Here is an 18,026-nt window from a genome sequence, read left to right on the forward strand (position 1 = left end):
GGCGGCGCGTTTGCTGACGTCACGGCGCGCGCCGGAAATGCCTCCCTGGGATCGCGGCGGCGAGCGGACTACTACATTCGCGGGTTTTCCCGGCCGCAGGGAGTCGGTGAGTGTGTTTTACTTTCCCGGGAGGTGGATGGGACTCGTGCACCCGGCTGCTACACGCTCCGGGGTTGCGGGGGAGCGTTTTTCGTGGCAGAACGTGGAGTCAACTGCTGCATTTGAATTGTGCAGTATTTGTGCCCTTGCGATTGAGGGAGGAGAGAACGCAGTGGATTTTGGCATAAAGGAAAATCTTGGCTCTGAAATATAGGTTCGCTTCTCTTTAGCAGCTTTATATGCAAAAAAGAATACTAAACTAGGTAAATTCGGTGACTCGAGATCAGTCAGGAAGTCGGTAATTTTGTTGAATTGAGTGCGTTGGACATTCCCAGCTCGGTATTAGGCGCTTTGGGAGGTAAAAAAGAAAAAGTGCAACACAGGTCTTTTCTGGCAGAGATCTCTCGTTGGGGAGACAGCCGTCTTTGGGAGACTTGGAGTCACAGAATGACTCATCTCGAGAATTTCTTAGGACAGATGATGAACTTCTTGGCACCTTTTTTTCTTCCTCTAAGTCTGTAATGGACACACACTAGGCCCATCATTCCTACAGAAAACTCAGAAAGTAATGCGAGGTAGTTTATACTGAACTTCTACCCACCAGCACGTACAGACCAGGCCTCTAACTACTACTCCCTGGGAGCCTGCGTGCCGGCAGCCTGGAGCCCAGAGCCTGTCCTGGAGCCAGCACAATCAATCCAGACTGAAGCCGCTATCTGCTAAAGGGACGAAGTGCAATCCATCCAGGGCAGCCGAATTTTGAGGCATCAGAGCCTCTGCGTCCACCAAAGGACCGCTGGGACTAACTCTCTTGGCAAACTTGTGGCCAGCCAAACCTACCATGCTTCACATCCCTGTTATCCTTGGCTACCGCCCAACATGTAAGCCCCTTTGGTCTTCTACACTCTCTCCTCATTTCCATGCCGGTTTGTGCGTCCTTCTCCTTGGTTAAGGCTAGTAGTGTTTTTCCTTTTTTCTTCATTTCACGCCTTAACACTCCAGCTGTGCTCTATATAATTTGCTTAACAAACTCTCCTGCATATTCAACCTTTTTATTGAAATTCTCTTTTGTCTCCTGACCTTAACCAACACGTGGTTTTCTCATTTCAATTGAACCCTTTCTCTGACCCCTGCATTTAAGGTTGGCTAGCCGTATTGAATTGATTTCACTTCCTGAAACTTTTTTTTCCCCTCTCCAATATCTTTGCAAAGTCTCTTTTTTCTCTTTGGGATATTCGGTTTCCCTGCTCGCCCCCGCCCCCCCCCCCCAATTGCTAGCTGTTACTTTTTGTGTTTTTTTTTTCTTTTTCTTTTTTTTCTTTTTAGGACAAGGTCTTGCTCTGGAGCACAGGCTGGCCCAGGTCAACTGCCTCAGCCTCCCGAGTGCTGTGATTACAGGCTTGTACCATTATGAGTGGCTGTTAATTTAGCTGTTAATTGATTTGTGGGTTTTTCTTAATTTCTCATAGAGTTAGGTATTCTTGCCATTCTTAAGTGCCTTATCCTTCCTTTCTAGCAATTGCTTGTGTCTTTGCATTTCCTGCTAAGCTAGGCTTTGGGGGAGGGGAGCTGAGTTTGTCTTGCTTATCTTTGGAATTCCAGCACCTTAATGCAGTTTTTGGAGCTTGATAGGCAGTTAGGTATTTCTTGAATGGCCACAGGTACTGAACATATGGTTTCAGAAGTCAAGGGACTTAACAATAAAGAATGTGTAAGAACCTGTGAAACAGGTCAGCTGCTGCTGAGTTTTAGCTAATTGTGGCTTGTAAGAATACCAACCCAGTGTTGCCAGGACATCTAATTTGTTCAAGAAAAGTTGGAAATATAACTTTAAAACAATGATATCTCTCAGTTTTTAAATGTTGGAATGAAATTTTATTTTAAAAGAACTGAGCTAGCTAAAAGTTACATGTGACCTCTTTGGCACTAATTTGGAGTCTGTTTTAACTATTGTTGGGTTCAGATAATGGAGTTTTCAGAAAACAACACATTTTGAGCTTGGCCTTGATATATGGAGGAATTTGAGTGAGACAACAGGAAGAGGTATTCCAGTTTGGAAAATAATTGGTTGGGTGGGAAGATAGAAGGAGGCATGTAGGGGACAGAGTTTGGATTTACTATGCTTAATTAATAAGAAATCACTTGGGGTTTTTTTTTTTTTTTTTTTTGGGTATCGGGGTTTGAACTCAAGGTCTATACCTTGAGCCACTCCAGCAAACCTTTTTGTTCTTTTTTTTTTTTTTTTTTTGAGATAAAGTTTCCTGAACTATTTGCCCAGGCTGACTTCAAACCTCAGTCTTCCTGATCTCTGCCACTTGAGTAGCTAGGATTACAAGCGTGAGCCAGAGGCACCGGCTACCACTTGGGATTCTTGATCAGTGAAACCACATATGAATATACATTAGGAGCTAATTGAGTATACATTTTTAGGTGACATGGATTGATAAAGCACTGAAAGGCTGACCAGTTAAGACCTTAAACTACATGGAGATGTGAAGTAAGATTTAAATTTAGCGGGGCTGGCAGAGTGGCTCAAGTGGTAGAGTGTCCACCTAGTAAGCGAGAGACCCCGAGTTCAAACGCCAGTACTGCTGAGAAAAATGAAAGAGTTAGATTTATAAATATAGGCAAATATCTGGCATTTTTATCTACTTGTGTAATTTCAGTTAATTGATCACTAAAAATGGACAGGAAGCTCCTATTTATTGTATTTAATTTAAAATAGTGAGTCTTAGAAAAAGAAACATTTTTTGCTGGGCAGTGGTGGCTCACTCCTGTAATCCTAACTACTTAGGAAGCTGAGGTCAGGAGGATCCGGTTTGAGGCCAATCTAGGCAAATAGTTCATGAGACCCTATTTCTAAACAATCAGCGCAAATTGGACTGGAGGGTATGGCTGAAGCAGCGGAGCAGGTGCTTTGCAAGTGAGAAGCTCTGAGTTCAAACCTCAATTCCACCTGCAAGAAAGCTTTTTTTAAAAAATTAATTGTAGTTTTAAACTAATACTTAAAAACATAATAACTGTATACTAATGGGGTGCCATGTAACGCTTTGATACATATATATAGTGTAATGTTTAAATCAGGTTAGACATGTCTCTACATTTATCATTTCTGTATGCAAAAACTTCCAAAATTCTTTCTTCCTGTTTTTTGAAATGTACAATACATTATTGTTATCCACAGTTACTCTGATAAATAATGGCATACCAGAATTTCTTGCTTCTATGTAACCAACTTAGTATCTGTCAACCTTTTCTCATCTCTCCCTTTCCCTATTTTCCCTGCCCTATGGTAACCACTACTGTACTCTCACTTAAAAGAAGTACATTAATCCCTTGGTGTCCAAGGGTCTATGATTTCAAGGAGCCTGCTGTGGAGGAAAAACCACGCATGTCCATGATGCACAGAACTCATTTTTCCAATAATGCTACCCTTCTTGGCCACGTGCTCTCCGTCAACAAATGTCAGCTCTTCACTTGAACACTTTAGTTAAGCACGTTCATTTTTGCCTTGCTTTTTGGGGCACCTTTTTTTTTTTTTTTTTATGAGACTGGGATTTGAATTCAGTGTTCTGCACTTGCAAAGCAGGCAACTCTACCACTGCTCTGGTTATATCTTGTGAACTATCTATTTGCCTGGCCTGGCCTTGAACCATGATCCTCCTGATTTTAGCCTCCTAGGTAGCTGGGATTACAGGCATGAGCCACTGGCACCTGGCCACCATTTGCTTTTGGGGAGGCACATTTTCACAGAATGGTCAGGGAGACACTCAGCAGATCACAGGACAGTTTCAATACAACTGATGGTAAGTGCAGGACTGACTGAGAGCTTCTCCACATTCACTGAGTTGTGGAATGCATGCAGGGAAAATTAAAATTACTGTTTTTGAAATTGTTAATTTTTTCATTACTACTTTTGACTGCCATCTGGTCAAAACTGCCTGTGATAAGTCCGTGAATAAGGGCCTTACTGTATTCTTAAAGTGACTTGTGAAACTAGTAGAGAATGTAGTACTTTAAATTGCTATGTTTCATGGTTCCAAGCAATCAGTGGTCTCCTTGTCTTTAGCCTCTTGTCTTTTTATTCTCCAGTCCATTTTGTAAGCTTCCAGGTTAATCCTCTATGGAATCTCCCCCACCCCCCACCTTATTCCCAGACTTAAAAAGCCTATAGTGAGCGCCTTACTTGGAATTTTGCTTTGGTACCATTTAGTGCTCTTTAATCAGTTTGTTCTGTCTTCGCCTGACTCCTCTGTGAAGCAGCAGTGATATTAGAAATGGCTGACTTTAAAATCTCCCCGGATTTAGTCTAACTCCAGGCTTAACTTGACCCTGAAATTTCACCTTTTCATTCCACATGAAAGCTTGCAGGCTTTCATGTGAAATGGGAGAGATACTATCTCTGTCTTGAGGATTGTATGGGTAAAGGGTCTATGTTTTTTGAAAGTTTATTGCACAAATTCTTTTCACATTGGGGAGAGGGAAGGAAAGCTTGTTGAACGCTTGTGTAGATTTATTTCCCTGTTCCTTTGCAATCTTTGGTCAGTTCTATCCTTGTCCTTTATTTTCTGTCTTCCTCAATGCCTCTTAAGATTCTGCTTCAATTTTTTTTTAAGCTTCCTTAAAATTTTTCTTAACTATTACTTCCTGCATGTGTTTCTCCTTGAGTTCCAAACAATGCTGAGTTCTAGTAGGGACTTTGCTCTATTTTGATCATTTTAGTTGGCATCAATGCTAATTTTTTTCAAAGTTTTTAACTAGTTATGTTCTAAAATGTATTTTTAATTTAGTTGTCTGGACTTTTAACATTTTCAATAGGGACAGGATTATGTAGTTTTCAGGTTCAAGTCATCCCTTAAAAGTACCTTAGTGTTTCAATTTAGGGTGTCTGGGATATGCTTTCTTCCCTTTTAGTTAGTTGGTCTTTGAACTCAGGGCCTCACACTTGGCTAGGGAGGTGCTCTACCACTTGAGACACTCCACCAGCCCTAGTTAGTTGATCTTATCCTGAGATGAGATGATTTTAAGATTTGAGAAAAACTTAAGTGTGCCCAAGGTCAATTATAGAATTTCAGAGGATAGGGCCTAGATGGTGTTACTTTTAAAATCGCTTTAGATAATTCTAGTGTGTAGCCAGAGTTAAGAATCACTGTTTAAATGCTAGAACTAAAAAGTTCTGATTGTTACCTTTTGCTCAGAAAAGTGAAGTGGTATTAGTGTCAAGTGACAGGAATCATAAGTCCTCACAAGAAGCTTTCTGAAGAATTAAAAAGGTACCAACTCTTCTACTGTTGGGTTTTCCAGAATGGCTTATGGGGTGGGCATGTGAAGTATTTATTGATTTGGCCAGTAATAAGTACCTCTACACTGCTAAGAAAAAGGAGCAACGGAAGTGTACCGTCATTGCCTTCACAGTGCTGTTTAGTTTTGGAATGTGGAAAGGAAAAAAGTAAGTAGAATATAGTTACATAGTATTAACTGTAGTGGTGTGTTTTGAAGGGCACAAAGAACGATGAGTTTAATTTCTTTTTTTGGAGAATATAAAAAAGTTAACATTTAAGCTGAATTCTCTAGGAAAGAGTAGAAGGGTGCAAAGATAAATAGAAGAAAGATACTCATGGCAGAAGTAAAGGTGTGTTGAGAAACTGGGATTCTTGCAGAACAAGTGGTTTGGTAGTTTCAACAAGTAACAGGAATAGGGAAATATAGATATATGTGGTTCACGGAGGTGATAGATCTAACTGGATTTAGTGAATATCTGGATTTGTGAAAAGTTTGGGGTTTCATATAAATACTGAGCACATTATGCAGCTTGTTCTAAGGGTTTAATCAGCGAACACAGAGGATCCAACTTTCATATAGCTCCAGTAATAAGGGCATTTAGTGATTGTTCACTGGGAGTCAATTTAGCTGATTGGTTGTGGGATGATTGATTTCCTAAATCTGGACAGTGTCATAACACATGCCACTAATTAGAGGGTTTGTGTGCATAAAAGCTATTTTAGCATTGTTTAAAAGATAAAGATGATATTTGAATTTAAGGTAACATTAGCATATTCTCTCCCCTTACTACCTTGTAATACTTTCTGTACCATCTCCTCTTCCTGTAATGTCTGTTTCTTTCTCTGTTACTTTAATTCAGGATTCAGCTTGAGACCCATCCTCCTTACAGCCCTGTGTTCTTTCTTTCATATTTAATTGAAATTGACTTCTATTTTGTTTGAGTAACTGTACAAAATTGCGTGTGGAATCCTTCATATTTTTATTCATGCCTTCCCTTTTTTTTTTTTTTTTTGTCAGTACTGGGGCTTGAACTCAGAGTCTACTAGGCACTTGAGCTACTCTACCATGTGCCTTCCTTAATCATAAATTTATTAAGGATTTGAGAAGCTCAGTAATTTAGCATGAGGCTTTGCCAGGGCAGTTTGATTTTAGAGTTTTCTGTACTAATGGATGCTAATTTGCTACACCAAGCCTTATTTAACTTCATCATTATAATGTGTTCTATTTGTATTCTCCTGAAAATGTATAGTAGTTTAGGTAACAGTAAAACATTCTGATATTGCTGTTTTGGAAAAGTAGTAAGTAGGTAGGGTAAATAGTTCATTTAAAAACTAAATACTTGATGTGTGTGGTGCCTTACACCTAGCCATTTGGGAAGATGAGATCAGGAGAGTTGTGGTTTGAGGCCAGCCTAGACAAATAATTCTTGAGACCCTCATCTCTAAAATAACCAGAGCAAAATGGAATGGAAGTGTTTCTCAAGTGGTAGAGCATGTAATTTGCAAGTACAAAACCCTAGCTCAAACACCAGACAGGTCTAAAAAAAAAAAAAAACCAAAAAAACCTAAACATTTGCATATTTATGTGAATTCATTATTTTAGTGTACTCAACAGGAAAATAGAGATAAGTTTAAAAAATGATTATAGGAGATTATAGCCTAATTCCTATATTTAGGCACAGTATTTACAGAAACTTGAGCAGTTTGTAAAGGAAACTTTATAAAACTCGATGTACAAAAATTGAAATTTAGGATTGGAGGCATGGCTCATGTGGCCCTGTGTTCAATCCTCAGTATGGCAAGACAAAAAAATAGAAATTTTAAATTAAGATCTTTTAATAAAAAGTGTCAACTTGGGCTGTCGGGGTGGCTCACATGGTAGAGCATCTCCCTAGCAAGCATGAGGCATTGAGTTCAAATCCCAGTACCACAAAATAACCCAAAAGAAGTGTCAGCTTTTCAAAGGAGAATTTATTTATTAAACATTTTAACTTGCAACTGATTGCTGTAGCTCCTTATAAGGTGAATCCTCCATAGGGCACCATCAGGAGTGAAGTCAGATAAGCAATGTTGCTGTAGAAATGACTGTAAGATTTGAAGTGTAGGAGTTTTGTGTGACTGCTTACTGTTACCTGGATCCTGCTGGTTTCTTAAAGGAGTTCAGCGTATAGGTTGATATCTTACAGAAGTGATTGTTAGCAAATTCAGTAAATCTTAAGTGGTTGGGATAAATTCACATTTTTGGCTTTCTTTCCTTTTTTTTTGTTTTTAACAGAACCCAGGGCCTCATGAGCACTAGGCCTACTGTCCCTATCCCCAGTCCCCTCAGCTATGTTTTATTTACTTATGTACTTATTCGTATACTTGTTCATTTACGTATGTATTTATTTATTTGCTTATAAATACAAGGGGTTTGAACTCAGGGCAATATAGCAAGACCCTGTCTAAAAAAACAAACAAAAATCCTAAAAAATGCAGTTCAGTGACATTAAGTAATTTGTACTTTCACATTGTTGATAACCATTAGCATCTGCCTTCAAACTTTTTCCATCTTCCCAAACTTCATGTCCATTAAACAGTAAGTCCCCATCTGATAAATTTAGTTTTAAGCTTTTCGCTTCAAATTATTGAGGCAACTTTATGTTAGCTCTTTGATACATTTGTTCATGTCTAGCTCTTTCACAAATGAATTTAACTGGTCTCTTGTCTCTTGCTAGTGTATGTCCTAGATGGTCCTTTTTGAATTCCTCTGTGATTTTGTGTTTTGCTTAATTCTAGCTGCTGCTGCCTTATTTCCAATGGCAGTGTTTTTTGTTTTTTTTTTTTGTGGTACTGGGTTTCGAACTCAGGGCCTACATGCAGAACCATTCTACCAGCCCTTTTTTGTGATGGGTTTTTCTGAGGTGAGGTCTCAGAACTAATTGCCTGTGCTGGCTTTGAACCATTATCTTCCTGAGTAGCTAGGATTACAGGTGTGAGTCACTGGTGCCCGGCTACCAGTTGGTAGGTTTTCATCAAAATTATAGTCTTTAATTTTGCTACTTTTTAAAAAAAAACTTATATGAATTGTGGATTTTTTTTGGTGGGATGGAGGTTTGAACTCAGGGCTTCTCACTTTGCAAAGCAGACATTCTACCGCTTGAGCCATACCGCCTGTCCATTTTGCTCTGGTTATTTTGGAAATAGGGTTTTCACAAACTATTTGCTTGGCCTGGCCTTGAACCACGATCTTCCTGACCTCGGCCTCCCAAATAATTAGGATTATAGGCATGAGCCACTGAGGCCTAGCAATTGTGGATTTTTTTTTTTTTTTTTTATTGAGACAGGGTTTCACTATGTAGCCCAGGTTGGCCTCGAACTCATGATCTTCCTGCCCCAGCCTCCTAGACTGATTCTTAATGTAATTAAAATATTGTCATCTGTGAAACTCATAGGCAGAAATTTAGGAGTGACCACCTACAAATATGGCCTTATTTCTGTAATCCCATCCATAGTGAGTCACTTGACAAAATCTCTGGGACACTTAGGTGAGCCTAATCTTTCTGATAGAGCCACTCCTATCCTTTGGAGTTCATGTAAAGTGACAGAGCCCAATTAGATTTAGAGCATACCCCTTCCCAGCTGGCTTTTTGAGATGGATTCTTGCTGTGTTGCTCAGGCTGGCCTTGAACTCCTGAACTCAAGTACTCAATGGCCCCAGCCTCCCAAGTAGCTGGGGCTACAGATCTGAAGCACTGCATGCAGCTTAGGTTTTTTTAAAAGATAAAAATATTTTGCACCATTACAGTTTTCATCTTAAGTCTCCCATACCCTATTTTGATTTTCATTTTACCTTGGTTTGCTCAAATGCCCCTTAGAGTTTTGAGGGGAAGTCAAATTCTCCCATCAATTTTTACATAGTAAGTGTAGTGTATCCTTTGATAATTTAATGATTGTTGCTTTGATTTCTCAATTACTTTTGAACATGTGACCATTTTCTGCCAAATATCAACTGTAGGGATTTCCAGACTGAGGATGCCAACTTTTTAAAAAAAGAAAAACCATGAGATATTTTAAAGTCAATATTCTTAATATTACAGCTAAAAGTGAACTTGAACATCAAGTGCAGTCTTCTCAGAAATAAGCATGAGAGAAATGGGCAAGGGATCAACTCCCAGCTGGCAAGGCTGAAATATAATAGGTCCTTTACAAAAAAGGTTTGCAACTGCCTAGTCTATGTCGCCATTTCATATAAACTGTTTTCCTTTGTCTTATTTTTGTTTACCTTGTCTTCTGCCTATTCACAGTTTCTATTTTCTTTTTTTTTTGCAGTGATACTGAGATTTGAACTCAGGGTTTCATGCTTGCCAGATAGGCACTCTACCACTTGAGCCACACCCCAGTCCAACAGTTTCTATTCTATTTTCACTTGCTCTTGTAGCTGTGTGCCCGTGGACTCTTAATGTACCATGTTCACCCTCTATGCAGACTGTAAGCCCCCAAAGTAGGAGGAATTTCCTACCCTCCTTTCTCTCCAAACCAAAGAAATGCTGACAAAAACCTTCATTTTAATTCAGATTTTACAAGGGCATCTTTGCATCAAAAGAAGTTCATATCATTTGTAGGGAGTACTGGCTTGCAGCTAGCTACTTGAGAGACTGAGATCAGAGGCCAACCTTGGCAAAACATTTGTGAGACCCCTTTCTCAACCAGTAAAAAAACCTCAACATGGTGGTGTGCACCTGTCATCCCCTCTATGAGGGTAGCATAAGTAGGAGGATCAAGGTCCAGGCTGGCTTGGGAATAAATGCAGACCTGGAAAAATAAATAAAGTGAAAAGGGCTGGAGGCATGGCTCAAGTGGTAAAGCATCTGCTTAGTAGTTTAGGGACCTGAGTTCAAACTTCATTGCCAAAAAAAAAAAAAAAAAAAGATATCTGTGGGTTCAGGGTTTGTTGAGTGTGTTTTTATAGGATTGTTCTTTTAACACTTTTTTTTTCCCAATAAAACAACTTCACTGAACACACAGAAAGAAGGTATTCTAAGTATGTAGAAAAGCAAAAAACTGCTGTTACGCAAACCACTTATCAGGACATTAGAGTAGCTTTGTCCATCTACCTTTTAAACTTCATTAAACTGAACCTTTTCTGTTTTTTTTCTAGATGAGAATGAAAAAGTATTTGTGGTCTATAGCTCTTCCTCCCACAATGGGTGAGAACAATTTTGTTGAACCTTAAAACCTTGAAAATAGAAGGAAAGTGGGCCTATTTTTAAAAAGAAAAAAAAGAAAAGAAAATCTCAGAATTGTTTGGAATAAACATTGCTTTAATCACTCTTTCCCCTTTGGTCTCTTGCATTTCTTCCCAAAAGATGTCTGGAAAGTAATGATTCACTTCTTCCTGTTTTCTCTGTTACTTCCTAATAACATAAAAACCATACTTTCGGTTTTCTTTTTTCTTTAGTGGCTTGCAGAAGAGATGAAATGTGGTCTGAGGGACGGTATGACTATGAAAGACTTCCAAGAGAACGAGCACCTCCTCGGAATCACCCCAGTGTAAGTTACTCTTCCAGTGTCTAAATCAATCAGACATGCCAAAGCTTCAGGTTGAAAAATAGATCAAACTTATCCTTTAGAAGTTAGAAAATAGTTGTCAGCGTTTTATTTAAGTAGAAAGTCTATATTTTATATTTCTTACATTTGTAGAACAAAGGGTTTATGTTGAACTTAGTTTATGAAGAAAATTTTAGTTTTTATAAAGTTCATACCGTCCATTAGCAAAATATTTGAGGACCTGCTCCTCCTATTGGCTGTCATTTATTTGTCTCTGTTCTATAAATGTTTGCAAATTGAATATACAAAATTCCAAGGGCAGGTTTTCATTTTAGAAGATGGTAGCTCTCATTCTAAGGCAGGAACATGTTAATATTCCTAGTTAGGATTCCAAAAGGTATGCCTCCATGAGGTCAGGCAGCTTGTCTAGTGAATTAGAATTGCTGGGGGCTCAGGGACAGACAGGCAGCTTCTGCTCTGTCCTACTGCTTCTTTCTGTTGCTCTTAGAGTTGGGGATTTTGAGTTTGGCCCTTTTTCTTCCCAGGGAGCTTGCTATTTTGCTTACTGTTCAGAACTCTATCTAGTACCCAGTACATAATAGAGACTTGATGTTTGTTAAATGAATGTATATACTCTGTCTCCATATTCCTCTATGGAGGCCTAAGTGGCAGTTTAGGGAAGATCAAGAAACTGTTAACTTAAACGTCTGCACAGGCCCGTTCTGAGCACCACGGCATTGGGGTTGTGATGATGGTGTGTGCACATATTATAGATTCAATATGTGCCATCAAAGGGCACAAATATTTGTTTATATGTTACATGTTTTCTATGTATGCTATAATAATTAATCCTACCGCTCATATAGGTGGGCAGTATCATCTTCAGGGCTGCCCTTGGCCTGAGTAGCAGCTCATGTTGGGGTTGATGCAGGTGATATAAGGTGGAAGAAATGAAGAAGCCCATCGTATTACAGGATGGGCAGACTTAATTATTGTCTTATGTCATTTCTTTCTAGGTTAAGAAACACAGTAGCCCAATTTTTAATTTTTTTTTTTTAATTTGGTAAAGTTAGAGTTTACCCAGAAGAATAAACAAGTGATAATAGGTGAATGTGACATAGATGAAACACAGAGATGGAAAAGGATGCCTTTTAAAAAATATATTTTAAGCTCTCTTCCCCTGCCAAGGGTGCATACTATTAGAAATTTAAAACACTCTATTTCAAAGATAAATAAAAGATTTTTTTGTGTGGTTATGCTACCAACTGGGCATTGATCTGCAGGACTGTGGTTTCTTACCTGAGTAAGCAGGTGGTTGTGTTGATTTAGTATTCCAAGATGTGTGATGGCCCCAGGTAGGGAGTATTGAAGGATCTGACTCAGAATTAGTGAGTAATGTACTATGTGATATGGGCTAACTAAGAGCGGGAGTGAGGCTGTAAGAGGGACAGTAGATTAAAACAGGTGAGGGACTGAGGGACAAGAAAGGTGAGGTCAAAGGCTGGCGTGTGGCATAAAGATAGGCAGTTGGTATTTTAGGTGTGATATTTCCATGATGGAAGGGTTGTGGGTATACATCAGTGTTTGGTGGGAAGAGAAGATTAATAAAATTGGAAGTGAGATTAAGAAAACTTTGAGCTAGATTTGGCTTAGTGATTTATATCAGAGGTTCTCAATTTTAGCTGTTCCTTAAAATTACCTAAAGAGCTTTGTTTTTAGTTAGTTATTTGTTTGTTTATTTTTAGCATGGTATTGGGATTTGAACTCAGGGCTGAGCCACATTCCCAACTCCTCAGAGAGCTCTTTAATTTCATTGTAGTTGTCTATTCCAGATAAATTAAATCATCACTGTGGATAGGATCTGGATATCAGAATTGTTTAAAAGTCTGCAAGGTACTTCCTAACATGCAGAGTTGAAAATACAGATGTAAAGCTGAGGGTCTTAGCACATACTGGTAATCTCAACATTTGGGGAAGTGGAGACAGGAAAATTTTGAGTTCAAGAGCAGCCTGAGTTACGTAGGCAATTCCAGGCCAGCCTGATATTGCTGATGATGACAGGAGTTGAAGTAAAGATGAGAGATGACTGAAGTTTTTGTTGAATGAGCATATATATTATGATAAAATCTAAACAAAACCAAACACTTTCGTTTAGTGCAGGTATGTAAGTGTGAAACAGAGGCTTTTTTCCCTTCAAAAAATAAGGTCCTCTTGAGACCCTAAGCCCAAACCCCAGTACAGTAAAAAACAAATAAAAAAACTCACAAAACACCACCAGTAAGCAGGTAGGGAGAAAATGCCTTATACAACAAGTGCCCTTATAATCAGACTAAATATCTTTCTTCCTTAAGTTATCTGGCTGTTTGGTTCTTCCTGGAGGAGGAGGTGCCTCCTTTTCTCTTTTTGAGAGCACAAAACCTGCCCTCACTGTATACAGGTTCATTCCTCTTATTCTTCTTTCAGTTCTACCAGATTGGTCTTCTAGTCCCCCAGTCCACTCTCCTAGGTTATAAACCTTCCCATATCCCTCCTTCCCGGGACTTAGGTAAATTTTTTTTTTTTCTGGTGAACTTGCTCTGATTTTGTAATTTGTTCCTCTCCCACCCCCCGATTTTATAATTTGAAGCTTCCTTTTCCCCTCCATATATTATGCCCTTTAGAATGCTCTTGGAAATTGTCCCTTGCTTTCTATGTTATACTACATTTTAGTTAAATAAAGCATAGGTTCTTCTGTTTTGTTCTTTTGGTGGTGTTTGTGAAGCTTAATGTTCTTAAAATAAAAATGTATAAAATTAAAGGAGGCCACTTATGTTAATACAAATATTAAGTCATAAAACAAATTTGTGATGTAATAACGTGTACTTTTTTAATATGTGTGTTATTCAGCTTCCCAGTACTGTAAACAAATACCTGAAATAATCAGTTTATGAGGAGAAAAAGTTTCTTGTGGCTTAATGGTTTTGAGGTGTCTGTCCATGATAGATTGGGCCTGTGGTGAGGCAACATATCTTTATGTTGTGAGTATGTACCAGAGCAAAACCACTCACTTCATGGCCAAGGAGCAAAAAAGAGTAAGGGACCATAATCCCCTTTGAGGACATGCTCCCAGTGGCCTCAAGACCTCCCACTAGGCCTTACCTGCTAAAGGCTTTACCACCTTCCAGTAGCACCTCTCTGAGCAACAAACTTTTACCACATGGACCTTTGTGAGACACTGAAGGTCAAAACTATAGCAACATGTCATTAACTATCATGAGCTACTGGTGGGAGTTTCATTGATATAATTTTAGAGTAGTGATGACTGTAAATGATTAATGCTAGCAATAGCTGAAAATGTCTGTGATGTTAGTTGATGATAGTCAGAGGTAAGCTATTGCTGTTGTATCATTTAGTAATTCAAGGTGAAGAAGTGATTTCTTATCTTTTTGGGTTTTTTTTAAATTTATATTTCATGTAGCACAGGCTGGCCTTGAACTCACAATCCTCCTGCCTCAGCCTCCTGAGTGCTGGGAGGTACTCTTAGGCATGTACCATCAACTTGGTGAAAAAGTAATTTCATATTCATATCTGCTTTAAGTGGACTCACTGCATCGTTGGATTAAAGTGTTTGACATTAGAAGTAGAACCGTAAAATAAAGTTATAGTTTCAGACTTGGATTTAATAAAATTCTAACTTCTTTAAAGTTTTAAAATACTTGCTTAAAAAGCAGAGATATGAAAACAAGGAAGAAATGACCCACAATGTATGCACATGTGAATAAATGAATAATAAATAAAAAAAAAAAAACCAAAAAAACAAGGAAATGAGAGACCATGTGATATTATCTCAAAAGTCATTGGACTGGGGGCAGAGCTCAAGTGGTAGTATTTGCTAGCAAGCATGAGGCCCCAAGTTCAAATTCCAGTACTTTGAAAAAACAAAACAAAACAAAGCAGAAAGAAAAGTCATTGCTATATTGCATGTACAAGACTATTTATAAACAGCATTTTTAATGGGTATTTAGGCAATAACCTGAACACCCAAAATGGAGTGGGTAAATTGTTCAAATGATACAGCAGTGGGAGTGAATGGACTCTACGCATGCAATAACATAGACGTGTTTTCACACACATAGCTATTGAAAGAAAGAAGTCAGGCATAAGAGTATAGCCTGTATGTTTCCTTTTATATAAAGTTCCCAAACAAGCAAAATATGAGGATAGCAGATTCTTCTGGGAGGAGGTGGTAGTGACTGCCAGAGAGCACAAAAAGGATTTTATGTGATGGAGTGGCAGGGCAAACGCAGTATGTTTACCTTATGAAAATTTATCCAGCGGTACATATATGCTTTGTGCACTGTTTTGTAAATATGTCATGTCTCAATAAAAAGTTTTATGTTTTGAAAAGGAAGAATGTTTTTTAAAAATTAAATTTTAATTCTTTAAAAAGTGAGAATTCCCTATCATTCCTGGGATGAGGGAATATGTTGTTCTATTTTATTTTGTATATTTGGGTTTTATTCTCTAACCAAAAAGCAGTTTTGTTGCATTTCTCTCTTTTTGGTCATACTACACCCTTTGCCCCATTTTTTTCTAATTCTGATGTATCAGAAATATTTGTAAAGATTTGGATGTGGCATAAGGTGTGAGATGAAGGGGGACTGGACTGCCGGAGGTACCTGCTATGCTAGTATCATAGAAGCAGCTGTCTTAAGAGCTTCTGGTTTTGATAGACCTGGAAAGGCAATTGGATACTCATACATTTTGGTGCTGATAATAAATAAGCTTGAGTGTTGGAAATCTTATCTTAAGCATACAGCTTAGCAAATGTATGAGTCATTATTATTTCACCTATTGGTATTCCTTTAAGTTATTCCTATAAAGGTGCTTTCTTGTGAATTTTTGTTTAGTCTTAACCTTGGATAGAGAGAATGAAAGAAGTATACTACAGAGAACATGATGTAAGGATGCACATTCCCCTATAGGGCAAGAATCAGTTATCACAGAATATTTACATTTAGCTTCTGGATGCTTATCAGCACACCCTCCCTCCTGCTTTTTTTTTTACTTTAAGATTTTTGAGACAGGGTCTCACTATGTAGCCCACCCTGCCTCAAACTCATGATCCTCCTGCTACTGTGCCTCAAGTGCTGGGATTGCAGGCAGATACCACCACTCTCAGCTACATTTTTTTAATGGGAAATTACATGAAGTAAAAAAATCTTTTTTTTTCCCCTCTCGATCTTTTTCTTTCTTTCTTTCTTTTTTTAATTCATTTATTCACATGTGCATACATTGTTTGGGTCATTTCTCCCCCCTGTTCCCCACCCCTACCCTCTCCCTGCAAAAATCTTAAAAGTGTTCATTTGCTGTGTTTTAATTTAAAAATGTTCTTTTGTGTAGCTCTATTGTAGGAGGAATTTGAATTTCTTGGCTGACATAATTAAAAAAACTTTAAGTTGTCACTATTTCCAGAACAGCTATAAATTCTTGGCCATGTTCCTTAGTACTATGTCTTAGTTGTAGGGGGCAGTATTAATTTCTAGTATTTTGACTCGTTGCCACCAAAAACCATTCGAATAACTCAGAAACACCAATATTTCACTTAAGAATGAGTGAGTGGGCAAAACCAATAATTGCAGCAGTAAAAGTACAAGTAAGACCAGGTGTGGTGTGCATAATACTAATTGCATCACTCAGGAAGATCTTGAGTTCAAGACCAGCCTGGGCTGTGTAGTAAGACCAAGACCCTGTCTTTCAAAAAAAAAAAAGCTATAAAATGAGGGATCATATTGAGGAAGCCACAATGCTTGTGAAAGCAAAAGACTACTGGCCTGAGCTATGGTTCATATGGTATTTTTTGGTAAAACACGTGATGTCAAAAGTTAAATAAAAATCAGATGGTAAAATAGAACATACATTATGTATGTGGCACTTACCGTGTGCCAAGTGCTTTTACAGGTGCTGGAGATAGAACAGTGAATAAGACCAGTAAGGGTTTCTGTAGGCTTACTGCATATTGTAAGTTGACTGAGATAGGAAATGTCACTTTTCATACATGCCATCGTACTCTGCCAGTGGTTAGTGTGTTGGTTGTTCTCGACTTTTCTTTTTCTTTTTTGGAGCAGGGTCTTGCTTTGTAGCCCAGGTTGGCCTTGTACTCTCAATCTTCCTGCCTCAGCCTCCCTTGTGCTGTGATTGCAGGTGTGCACCACCATGGCTGGATTGTTTTTGAGTTTTTAGAAGGAAAAAAAGTATGTAAAAATAGACAATATAAGCAAATTCTCAAAGAACACTCATCAAAACAGTAGCTATCAACTCACCTTTAGTTGTGGTTTGTCTGTTTCTACCACTTTCCTCTCTCCTAGATTATTTTGACATGAATGCATAATTCATATTACAAATGTAAATATTTCATTATGTGTCTTTAAGAATAAGTGGGCTTTCCAGTAACATTTTTATTTTAAATAAAAGTTTCTCTGTTAAAATGAATCCATGTATATCTTAAGGACACATTGGAAAATAATTATTTTGTTTGTTTTGGTGCTGGGATTGACCTAGAGTGTTATGAACTGTAAGCATGTGTCTGTCTACCATGAAACTGTATTTCCAGTCCCATGAAGTGTTCTTTTGGGTAGGGTGAGGGGACACTAGGATTTGAGCTTCAAGGCCTCCTGCTTGTCAGGCAGGCACTTTAATACTTGAGCCACTCTTCCAGCCCTTTTTTTGTGATGGGTTTTTTTCAAGATAGGGTCTGTTTGCCGGGTCTGGCTTTGAGCCATAATCGATCCTCCTGATCTCTGCCTCCTGAGTAGCTGGGATTATAGGTGTGAGCCACCAGTGCCTGGCTAACTCAGAGATTTAACATCAGTGTTTAAAGCATAGATTTATATATAAAATCAAACATTTCATTTCTAAAATGAAAGCATCTTTCATAACTGTGTTACTAAGTGGAATGTTTAGCAAATTAAGGTATAATTGTTTGGTTTTTAACGAGACACAGTGACCATTTCAGATTTCTAAATTGGAAAATGAATTAGATTTTTTTTATTCATTTATTCACTTGTGCATACATTGTTTGGGCCATTTCTCCTCCCTACCCCCCATCCTCCCTACATGGCTTTTTGACTATATTTT

General features: G+C 38.4%; 1 protein-coding gene across 17 annotated transcripts in view; it reads left to right on the forward strand.

Moving 5' to 3' along the window:
- The first annotated feature begins 6 nt into the window (after positions 1 to 6).
- Positions 7 to 18,026, forward strand: part of Pphln1 (periphilin 1) — a 111,927-nt gene continuing 93,907 nt past the window's right edge. For 4 of the 17 annotated variants that reach the window (XM_074083168.1, XM_074083169.1, XM_074083170.1 and 1 more), the window contains exon 1: positions 10,822 to 10,913. In XM_074083168.1, coding sequence (XP_073939269.1) covers positions 10,842 to 10,913 — 72 coding nt within the window. In that variant the 5' untranslated portion in view covers positions 10,822 to 10,841. Of the gene's footprint in view, positions 107 to 703; positions 981 to 10,521; positions 10,571 to 10,821; positions 10,914 to 18,026 lie in introns of those variants that run through there. The other 13 variants (XM_074083154.1, XM_074083157.1, XM_074083161.1 and 10 more) reach the window with 7 other exon arrangements.

The sequence above is a fragment of the Castor canadensis genome, chromosome 8 (genome assembly GCF_047511655.1).
Source record: "Castor canadensis chromosome 8, mCasCan1.hap1v2, whole genome shotgun sequence".
Taxonomy (NCBI): domain Eukaryota; kingdom Metazoa; phylum Chordata; class Mammalia; order Rodentia; family Castoridae; genus Castor; species Castor canadensis.